The following is a 17,332-nucleotide window of genomic DNA, read 5'->3' as shown; positions in this document are numbered from 1 at the left end:
CTATTCAAAGTCTTAAACAAGTAACAATAGCGCCTGATGCAGTGATTCATTAAGCACTGATGCTCTAGAGTACCGTTAACAAACTTAGACACTTTGTGAACTTCTGTTCCATGTTGCTGTTAAGAGACTTGTGTATTTTAATTGTCCAGCCTACAGTCTTCCCAGTAAGTCTAGTTGTACTGGGCATACATGCCATGTCAGTTTTTTGCCTGTGTTTCTTTTAGCTTTGCTACTATAATTACTAGTGAGTAAGCTGAACGATATGCTACATCAGTGGCTTCTTCCAGTTTCAGATCTCAAAGGTGCTGTGTCTGCTCTACCCGGTTTTGAGTACTGGTGCAGTGTATTTTTGGTATCAAAGAATTTGGTATGGGCTAAAAAATTGGAAAAGTGTTTGGCTGTGACACACTGGTCTGCCACCTGACAAGCTCATCAAAAATGTTCTGGATATTTAAGCATATGCTCAGTGTGTTTTCCAGGTTTTCCCTTTTATTCATGTGATCTCTCCTGTTAAGGTTTTCCCATGCCCGACTACTTTCCGTGTCTCTAAGAGGGACTATTTCTCTCATGGATTTCTTCACCATTACTTCTTTCCATGTTCTTCATCGATTTGACATCTCTAGGTAGCATAAATATGCAGCAGATGTATATTATCTCTCTTTCAGTCTCAGTCAGTCTTACAGACGTGATTTCTCAAGGTTGGTTACTTCCAAACTAAATTTGAAAGAAGCAAGGAAAGCATCTTAATTCATTACTTTTTCATGTATCCTTTTCCTCTTCCTATTATTTTTTCATAGCACTGCAGATTGTAACTTCAGTTTTCTTTGCAGCTTTCTCTTGTTCTGTGCAGGTTTTTCTCTCCTACTTGCTTCTTTTCAGTTCTGTCTACCTATCCTTAGTTCCTGTATCAAACATGTTACCAGCATGTAAAGTATGTTTGTTAACAAATTAGACTCCAAACTTAGTAAATTTTGGTTCTTTTTTTGTGGAAAGTCTATTTCAACAGACACAGGTTAATTATTCTTTCTGCCTTGTCAAAATTCATTATATGCCTTTCATCTATTAGAAATGCTGGTGACAGGAAAGAAAACCAGACCCCAAAGCGTCGTTCCAACTCTGCCAGTCCTAGTCCTAGACGTTCGAGGGTCGGAGGCTCTGGCTATGTTCTTCGCCGATCACGATCAAGATCCAGAAGCCCTGGACGCTTCAGGCCAACAAGGCCAAGAAGTCGAAGCCCGCGGCAGATGCGACGACTTAGCCCCAGACACAGGTCAAGGTCACCACAGCGATCGAGAAATCCACTGAGAACTGGTCCACGACCTCAGAGGTCTCCCAGTAATGATTGGTCATCAAGGAGGTCAACCCGATCTCAAGGTAAAGGGCGGATACAAATTGCCAAATTAAAACTTCCTTTAATTTCAGGAAAACTGAGTTGATTTCAAGAGGTTTATCTGTCCAGGTGTCGCCTAGGCATTTTTCATAGCAAAATTCTGTTTTTAAAGCACAAGTTTTCACTTTGCTGTTGCTTTGTGAGAAGTACGCTTAGAAGAAAATGGGCATTCTAAAAGGTCTGAAACCTTCCTTACATAGTATTGGGAATTGGTTAATCATATCAAATCGCCGCTGAACAAGTATCTGTTCCAAGTCTGCTCAGTTTTTAAGACGGTAAGCATAGTCAAGAATTGAAAACAACTGAAGGCGGCACTTCATTCAGCATCAAAAAAAGTAGTTCTGTAAAGGCAGTATAGATGAGAAAGAAAAGGCAAGGCTTAGAAACTATGTGTAATGGAGGCGCAACTTACAAAGATAGCATAGTGTTCTGAAATAATTTTGTTGAGATAAGAGCATGGTACATGAAAGGCTTTCAATTAAACATCTTTTGTAACAGTTAAGTTCGTTGCACCATTTTGTGATTCAGTTCAGCTTACTTCCTTCAGTTTGCAGTTCTAGGAGATTTTGTGTAAGATCGGTCAGGCCCATGTAGTTCATTGGAGTTTTTATTTCTTTTTAAATTCTGAAGAGAGAAAAATAGAGGTATTTTAAAAGGTTGATTTTTTTTTTCGCTTTGATCTGCATACTGTGGCTATGTTGTTTGTATGCTTTCAGAAAATTAAGAGGTACTTGTGAAGGGACAGGCAGTTTCAAAGAGATCTTCTTAAGGGTAAAATGCAAAGCATTTTAATGTAGAAGAATGAGGGGAAGATGCAATTAGTAACTAAAATATAAATCTTCCACAGAAAGAAAGCATACAGGAAATTAATGTTGTAGCAGATCATTAAAGAATAATTTAAAACAAAAGTCTGTAGGACAAGGAGCAAGACAGAGAAGGATACAGAATTTAGCAGGACGGCATCAAGATGGTAAGTACTGCTGTGCATCAGTATGTGAGAGAAGGATCAAGGTCTTGAAAACTTCATTTCTTTTCTTACGTTCCCTGCCATACAAAATTGAACAGTCATTCTTCTGCTCCAGCCGTTAGGATTTTTGTAGATGTCATTGCCACAGTCACACTGTCAGTCTAACTAAAAATGTCAAGTTACACAACAACGCTGTGAAAATAGTACAGAGGTTTATTATTATTTATAGACCATCTCTGCTAGAGCGTGATTAAGGTTCTCTAACTTCAGTGAGTCTCAAGATTGCATCAGGAGTGGGTGGTGAGACTGAAACTGTAGAAGACCAAACAGCAATATATGAAGTTTTCTTTTAAAAACAAACAAACAAAACCCAGTTTATTTTCTCTTCCCCTCACAGACAGAAAGGCAGCTCTGGAGGCAGTAGTGAAAAGTTTGGGACCTGGCTTTGTAGCAGAGTTCAATAAACACAAGTCACTTCGAGCAGCTGGGCAAGGGTCTTCGGGATCAGGAAAATCACCACATTCTCATGGACCCTTAGGGAAGATGCCTGGAAATATGAAGAAGCCACTGAAAATAAGTATTTCTGCAAAAGCTTCGAAGAAAGATGTGCCTTCTTTGCCGGGGTCAAGTTCTTCATCTCCTGAAACTGAAGATTTGCCCCAAAACAAGGAAGTGGAAGAGGATGAGGAAGACTTATCCACAGGAACCAGTGGACCATGTCCTACTCCTTATAATAGGGTGAGTCTTTTAATATTTTTCTCTGATTTTAAGAATTCGGTTAGTATCTCATTTCAGGGGGATCACTTGTGGCAAGATTAACCATTCTGTTTGCTGATTCTGTGCCGTCTTAATGTAGAGATTTGCTGGCTGCAAGTAAGTGTGGTAATTTACACTGCAAGGGTTTTTTAAGAGATGTGAAGCAAAACCTCTCCAGTGCACTTTCCAACAGCAGAAAGAAATGTCCATTAAATTTGTATAAACTGAGTGATGAGCTCTGTTTGGAGGATCTTATTGTGTAAATAAAAGTAAAGAACAGGAGGCAGAAAGTGTTCGTTTTGCCCTGTCAAGCAAAAAAGATGAGGCAGAGAAATTTTACTACTGTTGTAAGAAGGATCTGAAGCCAGTGTTGTCTTAGTCCATCATACCGACCCTTTGGATCTCTTAGAAACAGCACCTATAAACCAGATTGTATTTTAGTTGTAGATGCAGTCGTCCCTGGTAGTTTCTAGCCTCTAAATGACAAGCAAAGAGAACATTTCCTAGTGCTGTTGAAGCTAATGGATAGCATTGAAAGGAAGGTAGTGGAGTTGTGCAGCTCCTTACCCATGCAGCCCAGACAACTGGAATTACGTAGATTTATAGTACTCAATAAAAATAAAAAGGTTGTATTGTATAAGTTGGTAAATCCTATGTCATGTCTTCTAATAACCGAAGATTGAGACGGAGTAGTAGAACAACAAAATTGTGTCTCTGTCCTTGTGTTAGAAAGCAAAAAACTTGAAATACCACTGTGAACTAAGCGATATGTCTATTTTGAAGTAATTTTTATTACAGATTCTTTTTTCTTCCTCTTACTGGACTTGACCTGGAAAGTATTTCTTTTCTTTTCAATTCGTAGCTGTTGAGAGAAGAATTGCTGAGTTGTGGGACAGTCCTTCAAATATCTGATTTACCAGATGATGGCTTTTCAGATCAAGATATTAAAAAAATTGTTCAGCCATTTGGCAAAGTTAGTGATCTTCTCGTACTTCGCTCTAGAAATGAGGTAAGCATTCCTGTAAAAAATTCTGTGTCAGAATGCAAAAGAAATTGTCAAGCAATGAAGAAGTGTAGTATTTGGATCCTCAGCTAAACATAGGATAAGGCTTCCTGAACAGTTTGTCATTAAAGATCACATACGTAATCTTGGAATAGCTGGGAATCTTAACTTTATAAATTCAGTCTTGCTTGCTACCCAAGTCTTCAATGTTAGAGGAAGTAGGATGCTTTTTGTATTATGCTGAAATCCAGACGTTTTCATCAAACTCCACACGAACTTAGAGAGAGAAGTACATGCAGTTCTGTCACGAGCAGTTTTGCTAAGGAAAAATTGCAGTGAATTGTATCTTGTGCCTGTAGTATAAACAAAGACTCAAAGTACCATTTATTTTAGGCCTTCTTGGAGATGAACTTCAAAGAAGCCGTAATAGCAGCTGTGAAATACGGTGAAACTGTGCCAGTGCTGGTAAATGGGAAACGGGTGAAAATAAGTGTAGCAGAAAAGCCAAAAGCATCTCCTGGCCAGGTAAGCAGCCTGTTAGTGAACAACATAATATTTTGTGTGTGGCTTGGTATTCTGCTCCAAAACTTGATGTTCTTCAGAAAAACAGATTTAGTTGTTTTAATATATTTTTAATTCCGTTTTCATAAATGGCAGTCTAAACTAAATATGCAAATGCACTTTGTAATTCCATTTTTCTTGTTAAATTTGGTGCTTGTGAATGGTATCAGTTTAATAAGCAGTGAAAGATACAACCTATATTAATATATATACTTAATTACTACTAATAATTATTAATACCATTTTTATATTTGTCTGTATATACATTTATAAATAAAGTATAAATGACATGTAAAAGTTTTTCTTTCTGTCTATTCCAGACCAAAATGAATATTAAAAAACGGCCTCAGAATATTAAAAAAGTTGCACGAAGTACGAAGTAAGTGTTATCATTACATGCATTTAGTGTTAATAATAACGATTGGAAACCAAATGGGTTCATATCTGTTTGACTTCCCGTGTTTTATTGTTTTTGGGCTTTTTTAAGCTGTTTTGATGTTCATTAATTGTCTTTAAAACTGATTTTTCTTTATTTTTTGCTCATAAAAGAAAAGATCAGAACACGACCACTAGGACAACTAAATCTGTTACAGGTAAGGTTTGGTTACCTTGTATCTGATGATACCTCTGTGTCCTGGTTTAACCCTCCCCTGAAGGGTAGGGAGAAGAGGGAGAAAAAAAAACATGTGTGGGTTGAGATAAATACAGTTTAATAGAACAGTAATGGAAAAGGAACATAATAATGGTAAAAGAAAATACAAGACAAGTCACTGTCGTTGCCTGGTGAATTGGTTGCCCAGCCTGACCTGAGCAGAGATTGCGGATTTCCGCCTCCCCTCCCCACCCGGCCAAACCCCATTTATATACTGAGCATGACATCTATGGTATGGAATATTCCATTGTGCATTCTATATTGTTCTGTCTATGCTCCTCCTCAGCTTCTATGGGAAGCTGAAAAAAGTCCTTGACTAGTATAAACATCACTTAGCAACAACTAAAACAATACCCATTATTGATATTCCTTTCATGCCAAATCGGAAAACACAGCAATCACAAGAAAGAAAATTAACTCTTATCTCAGCTGAAACCAGGACACTGTCTTATTGCCCTCCCTCTTTTTTCCCCTTTCTTTGTTTTTGTGTGAGTGATTTGCATAATAGTGACTGAAAGCAAGTTCAGAGAGCTATAAGAAAACGTCTAGTTTATACTTTCAAATGTTTTCCTTTTCATGTGACCCTATCTTTCTTTCTTAAAAAGAAAAACAACTAAACAAAACCCACAAAAAACAACCCTCAAGTGGCAGTAAAGAACCCCTAGCTTGACCTGTGCTTATACTCTGTAATTTTAAATGTTTGTGCATCTGTTGAAGAGAAATGTGGCACTTTGGGCTCCATGAAATAAGTATAATTCTTCAAGCTGACTTTAAGCCTAATATATAACGTATTTAGTGTTCTCTTTCACAGTTATTGTTAGTGCTTCTTGGTGTCTTATGTTTTTTGCATGTTCCAAATGCTTTTAAATTTCTGTCCTGGTCTTCTATTGATCCTGACAGAAATTATTTCAGAAATACTCAGGAATTATTACCTGGTCTGGCAGAAGAACTTGTATGTCATGCTGTTAGAGAAGAACTTTTTTTTTTGGTAGTACTTCAATGAAAACAGGACAAACTGCAGCAAATACATCAAAAGCCAATGAAACTTTACAAAAATTTGATACTATTAAAACATTGGAAGTAACAGCCATATCATTTTTTTGTTGCTTATATTATTGGCTTTCATGAGCATTTTTTTTGAGCAATGTCAAGGACCAGACATTATTTTGTTGGGAAATTGTCTTTTTTAAAGATGTATTGGTCTTGAGTCATTTGTTAGCGTGGTCACTTCTGAATCCAGTTTCCAGAATGGAATTAAGAGTCATGTAACAGTGCGTTTCAAGAGCTGTCTCACAGGTGGAAACTGGGAATTGTTTATAGTCATTTAAGAGAAAGAAAACACCAACTCTCTTTCAGGAGCAAGGTTTTCTCACCAGAATCCTAAACAGATTCACAAAAGATACCTTACTTCATGGCTTTCATTCAGTATTTTGTTGGAATTATGTTTTGGGATTTTTTTCTGTCATGTCTGTTGAATTTTTGCAGATTAAACTATTTTTGTATGTATTTTTATACTGTAACTTTACAAATGTAAGATTAAAGAAATAAGCATCTTTACTGACTTACTTGATTTTGGTTATTTTATGTAGGTAAAAAAGAAAAGACTAAGAAATCATCCATGACAGGAGATAAGAAGATCAAGAAAACTTCAAATACTGTGGGTAAGACAAATGAGAACTTTTACACTTTGCTCAGAAAACATAGGCAGGTGCTTTTCTGTCTCCCTGCTGCCCACTTTCCAAAACAGGTATTTAAGGTAGTGAGTCCAAGCTTTTCACAACTTTTTCTGGGCTTGCCAATGTAGTAGGTTGTTGGACAGGCAAGCGCCCTTCTTGTGCCTTGTGGCTTGGCTAATGCAGTGATTATCAGTGCTGATTGTACATCTAGAATAGCAAAGGACGAGGGAAAGTAGTTGAGTTTGAGGAAGCAGACCCTTTCACATCACCACAGCCACACAGCTGTTTTGCAAAGCTGGAATGAGCTTTTCACGGAATCACGGAATCTTCAGAGTTGGAAGGGACCTCTAGAGATCATCTAGTCCAACTCCCCTGCTAGAGCAGGATTGCCTAAAGCACATCCCTCAGGGCTGCATCCAGGCGGGTCTTGAAAGTCTCCAGAGAAGGGGACTCCACAACCTCCCTGGGCAGCCTGTTCCAGTGCTCTGTCACCCTCACCGTAAAGAAGTTTTTCCGTGTATTTGAACGGAACTTCCTATGTTCTAGCTTGTGCCCATTGCCCCTTGTCCTGTCGCTGGGAACCATTGAAAAGAGCCTGGCTCCGTCCTCCTTAAACCCACCCTTTAGATACTTCTAAACATTAATCAGGTCCCCCCTCAACCTTCTCTTCTCCAGGCTAAAGAGTCCCAGCTCTTTCAGCCTTTCCTCATAAGGGAGGTGCTCCAGTCCCATAATCATCTTGGTTGCCCTACGCTGGACTCGCTCCAGTAGTTCCCTGTCCCTCTTGAACTGGGGAGCCCAAAACTGGACACAGTACTCCAGTTGTGGCCTCACCAGTGCAGAGTAGAGGGGGAGAATGACCTCCCTCGACCTACTGGCCACAGCCTTCCCTATGCAGCCCAGGATGCCATTGGCCTTCTTGGCGACAAGGGCACACTGCTGGCTCATGGATAATTTGCTGTCTACCAGGACCCCCAGGTCCTTCTCCTCAGAGCTGCTTCCCAGCATGTCCGCCCCTAACATATACTGGTGTTTGGCATTCTTCCTTCCCAGGTGCAGGACCCTACTCTTGCTTTTGTTGAACCTCATTAGGTTCTTCTCTGCCCAGCTCTCCAGCCTGTCCAGGTCACGCTGGATGGCAGCACGGCCCTCTGGAGTGTCGGCCACCCCTCCCAGCTTGGTATCATCAGCAAACTTGCTGAGGATACACTCTGTCCCCTCATCTAGGTCATTAATGAATATATTGAACAAAATTGGTCCAAGTATTGACCCCTGAGGGACACCACTCGTTACAGGCCTCCAACTGGACTCTGTGCCGCTGATCACAACCCTCTGGGTTCTGTCACTCAGCCAGCTCTCGATCCACCTCACGGTCACCTCGTCTAGCCCATACTTCCTCAGCTTCCTAATGAGGATGTTATGGGAGACAGTGTCAAAAGCCTTGCTAAGGTCAAGGTAGATGACATCTACGGCTCTCCCCTCATCCAGCCAACCCGTTATAACATCATAGAAAGCTATCAGATTGGTCAGGCATGATTTGCCCTTGGTAAATCCATGCTGACCACTTCCAATAACTTCCTGTTCCTCTATGTGTTTGGAGACGACATCCAGAATGAGTCGCTCCATTACCTTCCCAGGGACAGAGGTGAGACTAACCGGCCTGTAGTTCCCGGGTCCTCCTTCTTGCCTTTTTTGAAGATTGGAGTGACGTTAGCCTTCCTCCAGTCCTCAGGCACCTCTCCTGTTCCCCATGACAAAGACAATGGAGAGTGGTCTAGCGATAACATCTGCCAGCTCTCTCAGCACTCGCGGGTGCATCCCGTCAGGGCCCATGGATTTATGAATGTCCAGCTTGGCCAAGTGGTCTCTGACCCGGTCCTCAACTAAGGGAAAATCTTCCTCTCTCCAGACCTTCCCCCTTGCCTCCAGGGTATGGGATTCGTGAGGGACGGCTTTATGAGTGAAGACCGAAGAAAAGAAGGCATTCAGTAACTCTGCCTTCTCTGTGTCTTCCACCACTAGGGCACCCGTCTCATTCATCAGTGGACCTATATTTTCCCTAGTTTTCCTTTTTCTGTTGATATACTGGAAAAATCTCTTCTTGTTATCTTTAACTGCAGTGGCCAAGCTGAGTTCTGATTGAGCTTTGGCCCTTCTAATCTTCCCCCTGCATAGCTTTGTTATATCTTGATACTCCTCATAAGTTGCTAAGCCCCTTTTCCAGAGAATGTAAGCCTTCCTTTTTTTCCTGAGGTCCAGCCAAAGCTCTCTATTTAGCCAGGCTGGCCTTCTTCCCCATCGGCTCGTCTTTCGGGACATGGGGATGGCCTTCTCCTGTGCTTCTAAGAGCACCTGCTTGAAGTATGACCAGCTTTCCTGGGCACCTTTGCTCTTCAAAACTGCCTCCCAAGGGACACTCTCAACCATGCTCCTAAACAGGCTAAATGTATGCTGCATGTACGATTTCATACAGCTTTTGCTGTATGTAACAAGGAGCAGGAATTTATGTGATAGGAGTTCTCTGAATATCTGGCAGAAAAATGTATAGTGCAGTTCATTCTTCTTTTGCAAATCTATTAGTTTAATATATTGAAATGAAGAGTGCTTTTTTTCTGCTGTTACCTACCAGCAAAATCTGTAGATGAAGACCTTCAGATTTCAACAGAAGCTGAAATGGAAGTTGGGGAAACTAAGCTGTCAGACCCAAAGAACATCACAGAAGGGGGTAGAGTTACAGAGCCTGTGAAGACAGTAGAGACTCCGTCCAAAGGAGTGACTAATCCTGCACCTGTACTAGGTAATTCTGATATGATAATGCCATTTTAAAGTTACTTTGCTAGTTGTAGGTTATGTGAAGCTTAATATTGTGATGTCTTCTCGAATTTATTTTTTAGAGAAACTTGCACAGATGTCTCAGGTGGCGGTGTTGGACTTGGATGAGTTTAATGACCAAGGTAAATTGCACGCTGACAAGTTTTTTCTCATTTCTATCCTAAACCTCTCTGTTACTGTGAACTAAATGAGGATACTTTTGAGGCCGGGGAATTAGGATGATCCAGGATATCAGAAAAGAGAATTATTAAAATAAGTTTGCTGACTGAAACATAAAACAGCAGGTTCATGGTGATGGCTGAAGTGCCTAAAAACACTCAAGACTTACATTTTTCAGTGGACATAATATTTTTGACTAGACCTTTTCAGTGCAACATGGGGACTTTTATTTACAACTGATTAGAGCAGAGGATTCAGGTTTTCTGTATGTTCTGTTTACAGCTGCACCACCAATTATTTTAATCTCGGTGCTTTGCATTGCCTGCTGGAGCTGGTTCAATAGGTGCTGTTTTCCCCATATTTTATAACGGCTATGTTTACAACCAAGTCTGTTGCTAATCATAAGTGTATTTTAATTCTTGGTTACCATGCATGTGATATGGCAAGGTTGTAGATGTGAACGTTTTACAGAAGTGATTCTCCGTAACGTGTGCTTGCCTGTCCTGTATGATTGCTGTTTTCCTGTTTCCTGCTGTCTATATTTTCCTGAGCCTCTTCTCATATCACTGTGGAATTGGCCCAGGAAAAGGAAAATAAAAGAAAGATTTTTGTGGGCATGTGGTTGGCACCTTACATGGTCCTGGTGTGCCCACAAGAAAGTCTTGTGGTTGTGGTTATTCAACTGATAAGTCCTTAATGTCAGCAAAGTATTTGCGTGTTAAGTGAGGGATTTTGATTAATTTTCCTTATTCCTACTGGAACTCTGCATGTGTCTCACCAATGTAATTTGTCACTATAAGTTAAATGAAGGCGTATTTCATTTTTCACAATGACTGTGGTGATAAAATGTAATGCAAGAAGTTCTTAAAACTCTCCAGTATTTAAAGAAATCTGTTGAACTAGTAAGCTAACTCTCCCCCCTCTTCCTTTTTTTTTTTTTTTTTTTTTTTTTTTAGAAGCTACAATAACAACTACAAAGAGTGAAGAACCAACAGAACCAGCTAGCAAGGTCAGTGTTTGCATGCTTGGAAGTTGTAAGTACATGGTTGGTGCCAGTTTCCAAGTTCTGGTGTACTGTCTGAAAACCTCTGATTTAAATCCCCCGCCTGTTCATTTCTTGTGAGAAATACTGAATAGTTTATCTTCTCCTTGGTGTTTGTGGTTTGATAGACATCCACTGCTTCACTCTTCTGGTTTTGGTTGTTTGTGTTTTTTTTTTTCTCCTCAGAGTGTGTTCCTTACACCAAAGATCCTTTATGCTCTGATCATCTATATTGCCCTGCTGTGGGTTTTTTCTCTTTAGATGCAGTATTTGCACATACAGTCCTGCAACATTTGACATGTGGGCATGTCATGGGTATAAAATAGTGGCATAATTATATAGGGAGTTTTGATTTGCTTTGAATTTTTCTGAGGTAGCATGAGACAACCTAAGCTTTGTGCAGAATTAGCTTAGATGTAGATACCTCCACTATTAAGTGGTAGTTAAGGTGATTACCTGACATAATTAGAGAAAGTAGCAAAGCATATTAAACGTTTTTTAACCTAAATCCTAAAAAGGTTCAAATGACCTTTGGTTGTGATGTAATTACAAGTATTATAACATGCTTTTAATAAATTTTAACTATTATTTCAGTTTAATAGTAAAAATAAAGCTTCTTTCAGTAATATAACAGTTTTGATTGAGAGATGAAGAAATATCAGTGATATTTACCTTCATTTGTTTACAGGAACTTGATGATATATGTGTGGTTCTTATTTCAAACTTGCCTGAGAGAGGATTTTCTGTTGAGGAAGTTTCCAACCTAGCAAAGCCATTTGGAGGACTGAGGGATGTGCTAATTTTATCATCTCACAAAAAGGTATTCTAATTGGTATTTAGTAATCTTTCTACTTAGAGAAGCAGCAAATGCATTTTAACAAATGCAGATGTGATAACGTAGTGCAGCAAGCATTGATGTGAGATGCTTTTGATAAATTACAATTTTTTTTAAAAAAAATTGTTTTCTTTGTTTTAAAAGGCATATCTTGAAATAAGTAGAAAATCTGCAGATTCCATGGTTAAATTTTACACCTGCTTTCCCATGTCACTGGATGGAAGTCAGCTCTGCATCAACATGGTGCCTCAGTATAAGACTGTAAAAGATGAAGTAAGTAATAAAATATATTTAAATTCTAGGATGTGTGATAACATTTCAGTACGGAGCAGGACTTTGTATTTAAGCTGAGTTTTATACGCTCCCAGTTTTATACATTCTCATGGTTTGTCCTGTTGAAGACTGATTCTATTAAATGTCTTCTTGAGTCCTGGTCTTCTGATATAAGAATAACACAGATGTCCGAAGTGCTGATCTTGTTGATTTTATTAATAAAGCAGAAACTTAAAAGTTGTTGGGAGTCAGTGACTGCCAGTTATCGCCTGTTAGTGAAGCTATATTTTACAGTTCAAATCTTGTAATGCTTTATTTTTATTTTTTTTAAAGGAAGCAATATTTACTGGTATAATCAAAGACTCTGACCCTAAGGTAAGTTGCTAGCAGTTTAACTTTTCCTCCACATCAAAATGCGTTACTTTAAATTGGAATTAGTATCCTTCATACTGAAATACTAGCTAATTGAATTGTTATCTAAGCTTTCTCTTGAATTAAATGCTCGTGTATGTTTTCATGGGTGAATGAGGAGGGAATAAAATGAGTAAATGTTCACTTGGTTTAGCTCCACGATGCATGAAGTGCAAGGAATGAAACATTTAATAGGAGTCCTTTGAGATCCTCCCCTTCTGTTATGTTTATTTCATGTTCTAACAACAAGCTGCTGACCAGTATAGCTTGGAGAATATGCAGTGTTTGCCTGTATATAATGCCACCCGTTTTCCTCAGTGTGTTTTATAGATGCATATTTTGGTTTTAACTATCAAAACTACCTCTCTGCTTTGTCCGGTGTAGTGCGTCTTCCTTATTGTCCCTTCTGTTCTTTCACTGCACACAGTGCAAGCTGGCAATTGATGTACAAAGCATTTTTATACAGTGTAGGTAGGCAGAGGTTAATGAAATTATTGCTTTTATGTCTTCTGAAAAACATTTTCAGGATATTCCTGATAAGAGGGTCAGTCATTTGGTCTGAAGGTGTCTCTGGGCTTAAACAGTTGGCGCAAGAACTTCACAAGAGTGACTTTGTTTAAAAAGCATGTTGCAAAGAGCCCTGCCAACAATAAATCACTTTCCAAGAAACCCCAAAAGGCTCAAACTTTCAGTTGCAAGTGTGTCTGGGCGGGATATCTGCTTTCTCCTTATGATTGTTGTTTGGCACTAAGAGACACGACTGAGTGCTTACTGCCAACACCCCTGCTGCTGCATCCTGCTTAGGCTTCTGATGTGCTTGTGGTGCAATACTTCTTTTCTGCTCCTAGTAAAGTGATCAATAATGGAAGAAAAACATACCAGACCTTGGGGGAGGGGAATTTCTTTAAATACTTGAAAGACTTGTTTAAGATTTGTTTAAGATTTCAGAAGTTTACTAGTACCTTTGGACTTGGTGTCCCAGGGCCCTTCCCTTTGATTGTGCACGAAGTATTTGGTGCCAGGGTTCAGTCTATGGTTCTGCTGGCACTACGTGGCTGATGATGGCTTTCCGTTTGTGGTCAGCCCACTTGTACCTTCTGCACCAGAACCTTTCCTGGTCAGAAGAGACTTATTCGTCTCCTTGGTAGCCTGTCCCCATGGTGGTGGTAAGTCTGTTTGAAAATTGAGAAACACAAGTAATAATATTTGACCAGGGATTTTTATGTTATTACAAAGTGATCAAGTAAACCAAACTCCAACATAAAAAACCAGGATTGGAGTCTTTTGGATAGGTTTCTATGCCTTTACCAATTTATAATCTGATGAGATAGTGTCTGCTTTTCAAAATACCAAATTTTATTTAAACTTCAGCTATATTTTGCAGTGTTCCTTTAAAATAAAACACTCAACTTGATCCTTTTAAGTTTGTTATTCTGTTATATACTTGGAAGTATAGCTGGTTCTTTTGATGTACTGCAGAGAAAATGGAAAAATCTGTGTGAATCTGAAAATATGAACATTGGATGTGTGTGACTGCTGTTTTTCGGTAATACCTGACCGATACAGAAGTCTTCTGTGAGGCTTTTCTTAACCAAGTTCAGTAGTTGCTAACAAAGCATGTTACAAAGTTAAAGCAAGTTTCGTCATCACTTTTCTTTAGGTAAATACTGAAACTATACATAATCAGTTTGTGCATCTCGGGAATTTGCCAGATGATGGATACAGAGAACTTGAGGCAGTTTGTGTGGGACTTCGGTTTGGAAAAGTAGATCATTATGTTGTACTGAAGAATAAAAACAAGGTAAGTATTTTTTTCTATGGTGCACAGTACCATGTTGGGTAAAAAAAAGAATTAAAAAAGTAGGTATTTATTTTTTTTTATCTCCCAGTACCATGAATGTTCTGCTAATGAAAGGTCAAAGTTTTTGACTCTTCTGGAACAAGAAAATAGTTAGTCTTATTTGTTGGGGGCAGTGGGAAAGGGAAAAAAAACCCAACCAAACAAACTTTTGACTGGCCTGAGCAATAGAAGAACAGTTTGGTAAGCTCTGAAAGTAAAACTTCCCAAATAGCCGGGCAAATTATTGACCTTTGCCATTAGAAGTGTAAGTGGAGGGAAAATGAGTTCCCATTTTGTAGGAAACTTGGGGGAAAAAGAATTATGATATGAGCAGTGAAAATGTCAGAATAGCTGAAATTACTTTTTGTTTTGGGAAAATGTAGTGGATTGATTTTCAGTGTTTTTAGATTTGATATTTTAATATTTAATGTTGCTGATTTTGCACCTGACACTGGATTTTTCGTTTATGAACTAGACTTAAGTCACTGTGTGTGTATGTATATTTTAACTATTAAAGTGCAATTGTGCTCCCATTATTATGAGATATTTTAAGTGTCCAACTGCTAATAAAGCATAAAACAGGTGAAGATGCTTTTAGGGAAAAGATAATATTTTTCTGTAGCTGGAAGGTTAGACACCTGTGGGTAGGGAAGCTCCAGGCTCCACTCTTTTTGTCATGCTTTCCTTTTTTAGTGCTAAAGATAATTCCAAACAGGAGAGATTTCTTTCTTCAGCCTCTCAGAAAGAAGACTCCACTGTTCTTCATATGCAAGAACCTAGCATTTAATAAAAAATTGCTGCTTATAGCTAGTTTAAAATGAAGATGTTGAAACCCTTCAGGAATACTGGATATACCATGCTATACCGACTTAATGTATTAAACTTGTTCTTCAGTACAAAAATAAGATGAAGTAACAGTTATTTGAAGTTTGTGCTTTTTTTCCTTTTAGGCAATTCTGCAGCTGGATAGTCCCAAGTCAGCCAGATCAATGTACACCTTTCTGAAGCAATATCCATATATTATGTGTGAGCATACGTTGTCCTGTACATTGTCACCCAATGGAGAGTCTGCTGAGGTAAGGTTTTTTCCTTCTTTTGCAATAATACGTTATTTTTGTGGAATACAACCACCTTTCCATGAAATGCAGCTAATGGTGACAATGTCACTATTTCTTTCACTATTTGCTGTCATTGTGGATGAGAGTGAAAACTGTGCGACAGCTGGGAACTGGATCAACTAGTCTGTTTTCTGGAATGAGGCATAGGTGTTGAAAGTATGTGTTACTGTTTCTTTCTTTTATATCTTTCTCTATTTTACAAACATATACAGAATGTCTTTCATCTCCAACAATGAAGGTGTCTCTTAATAAAAGATAAAGAGAAGAAGGGAGGAAAGCAACTATTTAGTACTGGTTAGAAAAGGATTTAATAGAGGGTTTTTTTCTGATCAAGTTTGATTCATCTTTAGCAGTTTATCTGCCTTAGTCTTCTTGATTCCAGATTCAATTGCTGTCAGCATTGGTCTGTGCACCTACAGCTGCTTCCATCTTCTCTCATAGAAATGAAATCATTTTCAGTATTGAGCAGCTCCTAGTTTTCTTCCGGTGGTTTGCTGAAGGAACAGCAAGCTGCAGCAGCTGAACACCAGAGAGGAAGAAGTTTAGTGCATGTTGCGTTGGATAGATGAAGAGCTTTAAGCAAGAAACGTGAGCATTAGCCACATGCTAATAGCGTTTTGACTTCCAAAGTGGAGAACGTAAATCCAGACGTGGTCTCTCTCACAGCCTGGAGGTAAAGGGCTGTTTACTCTGCAGTCGAACATGAGGATTTTTTTAATTTCACTAGTTCTGCGTGCTCCTGCCTTCTCATAATGAGCTATGTACTGTCAAGACTGAGACCAAAAAGTGTATAGGGTGGTTTCGTTTGCTTTTTTTTTTGGGGGTGTGTGTGTGAGATTATTATTTTTTTAAATTGATTCTCCATGTAAATTTAATTCTTGTAGCTCTTATTCCCTGTGTGTTGCTGTTACTTTTCAGTGGCATGACTTTGGGATACCATTGAAACAACAGAATGTGCCTGGAGGGACAGGGCATCTTAGTTTTCTCCCTTAACTTTTATTCACACAAGAGAAAGTTTAACTTCAGGTTAATGATAACAAAGGCATCAGTCCATTACTTCAACAGGGAGGGAGGGAAAAAAAAGTCATCCAGACATGTACTTAACAACTGACACAGCTGTCAGTATTATTTGTACTGAGCAAAGTGATGAATTTCAACTTTTTTTAAAGATTAGGTTGTATACTGTTCTTGGCTTGTGTCGTAGTTTGTTCTCTATTGTATTGGCAATTTCTTCTGTTTTATTGAAAAGCATCCTTATTTATGGAATCTGTAAGGTAGCTGTACAGTGTTTAGGATTCACATTTTTAAAAATATACTGCGTCAGTAGAGATTTTAGGTGTATGTTTTTGGGTGGGGGTCTCCTGGAATCGTTGTCAAGTTGCATCTGTGATGGTTTAGAACATATGGTGATATACAGCCAGATGTGATTTGGGCACATGTGTTTTTCGAGCAGATTCATCATGCCCCTTTCCAAGTAAATCAGCAGTTACCGTGCATGCGGAGAGCCCAGCCTGTGTAAAATCAGTTAGGTTTTTTTACCTTTCTGTGAGTGTGACTCTTTGAAACATCTGCAGAGATTAAGTGACCAGCCTGCCTTCCCAGCTCTTCCAGCCCTGTTGTTCTGTGCCTTCATCTGTGGCTGAAGTTTGTTCATTAGGGAGTGATCTGCCTGTTAAAGTTTCTGTTAGCCTAGAGTCAATATAATAACACTGAAAATGCTTTTTGATTACATACCTGATTCAGAGAACTCGTTTAACTTTCCTTATGAACACTGTGTCTCTACCAGATGAGTGTGGTGGTGTGGTACTGTTGGTGTG

General features: G+C 38.9%; 1 protein-coding gene across 3 annotated transcripts in view; it reads left to right on the top strand.

The window, feature by feature from the left end:
• Positions 1-17,332, top strand: part of ZNF638 (zinc finger protein 638) — a 68,779-nt gene that overhangs the window by 32,744 nt on the left and 18,703 nt on the right. For all 3 annotated transcript variants that reach the window (XR_008466692.1, XM_054203456.1, XM_054203455.1), the window contains exons 5-19: positions 1,067-1,374; positions 2,755-3,095; positions 3,976-4,122; positions 4,510-4,641; positions 4,998-5,056; positions 5,227-5,270; positions 6,919-6,990; positions 9,635-9,802; positions 9,900-9,959; positions 10,953-11,005; positions 11,727-11,858; positions 12,018-12,146; positions 12,480-12,521; positions 14,218-14,358; positions 15,348-15,473. Coding sequence is in view for 2 of the 3 variants with exons in the window: in XM_054203456.1 (XP_054059431.1) it covers positions 1,067-1,374; positions 2,755-3,095; positions 3,976-4,122; positions 4,510-4,641; positions 4,998-5,056; positions 5,227-5,270; positions 6,919-6,990; positions 9,635-9,802; positions 9,900-9,959; positions 10,953-11,005; positions 11,727-11,858; positions 12,018-12,146; positions 12,480-12,521; positions 14,218-14,358; positions 15,348-15,473 (1,954 nt within the window). In the remaining variant the exon portion in view is untranslated. The remainder of the gene's footprint in view (positions 1-1,066; positions 1,375-2,754; positions 3,096-3,975; positions 4,123-4,509; positions 4,642-4,997; positions 5,057-5,226; positions 5,271-6,918; positions 6,991-9,634; positions 9,803-9,899; positions 9,960-10,952; positions 11,006-11,726; positions 11,859-12,017; positions 12,147-12,479; positions 12,522-14,217; positions 14,359-15,347; positions 15,474-17,332) is intronic.

The sequence above is a fragment of the Rissa tridactyla genome, chromosome 5, assembly GCF_028500815.1.
Source record: "Rissa tridactyla isolate bRisTri1 chromosome 5, bRisTri1.patW.cur.20221130, whole genome shotgun sequence".
Lineage (NCBI taxonomy): Eukaryota > Metazoa > Chordata > Aves > Charadriiformes > Laridae > Rissa > Rissa tridactyla.
This window is presented reverse-complemented; position numbering and strand designations above follow the sequence as displayed.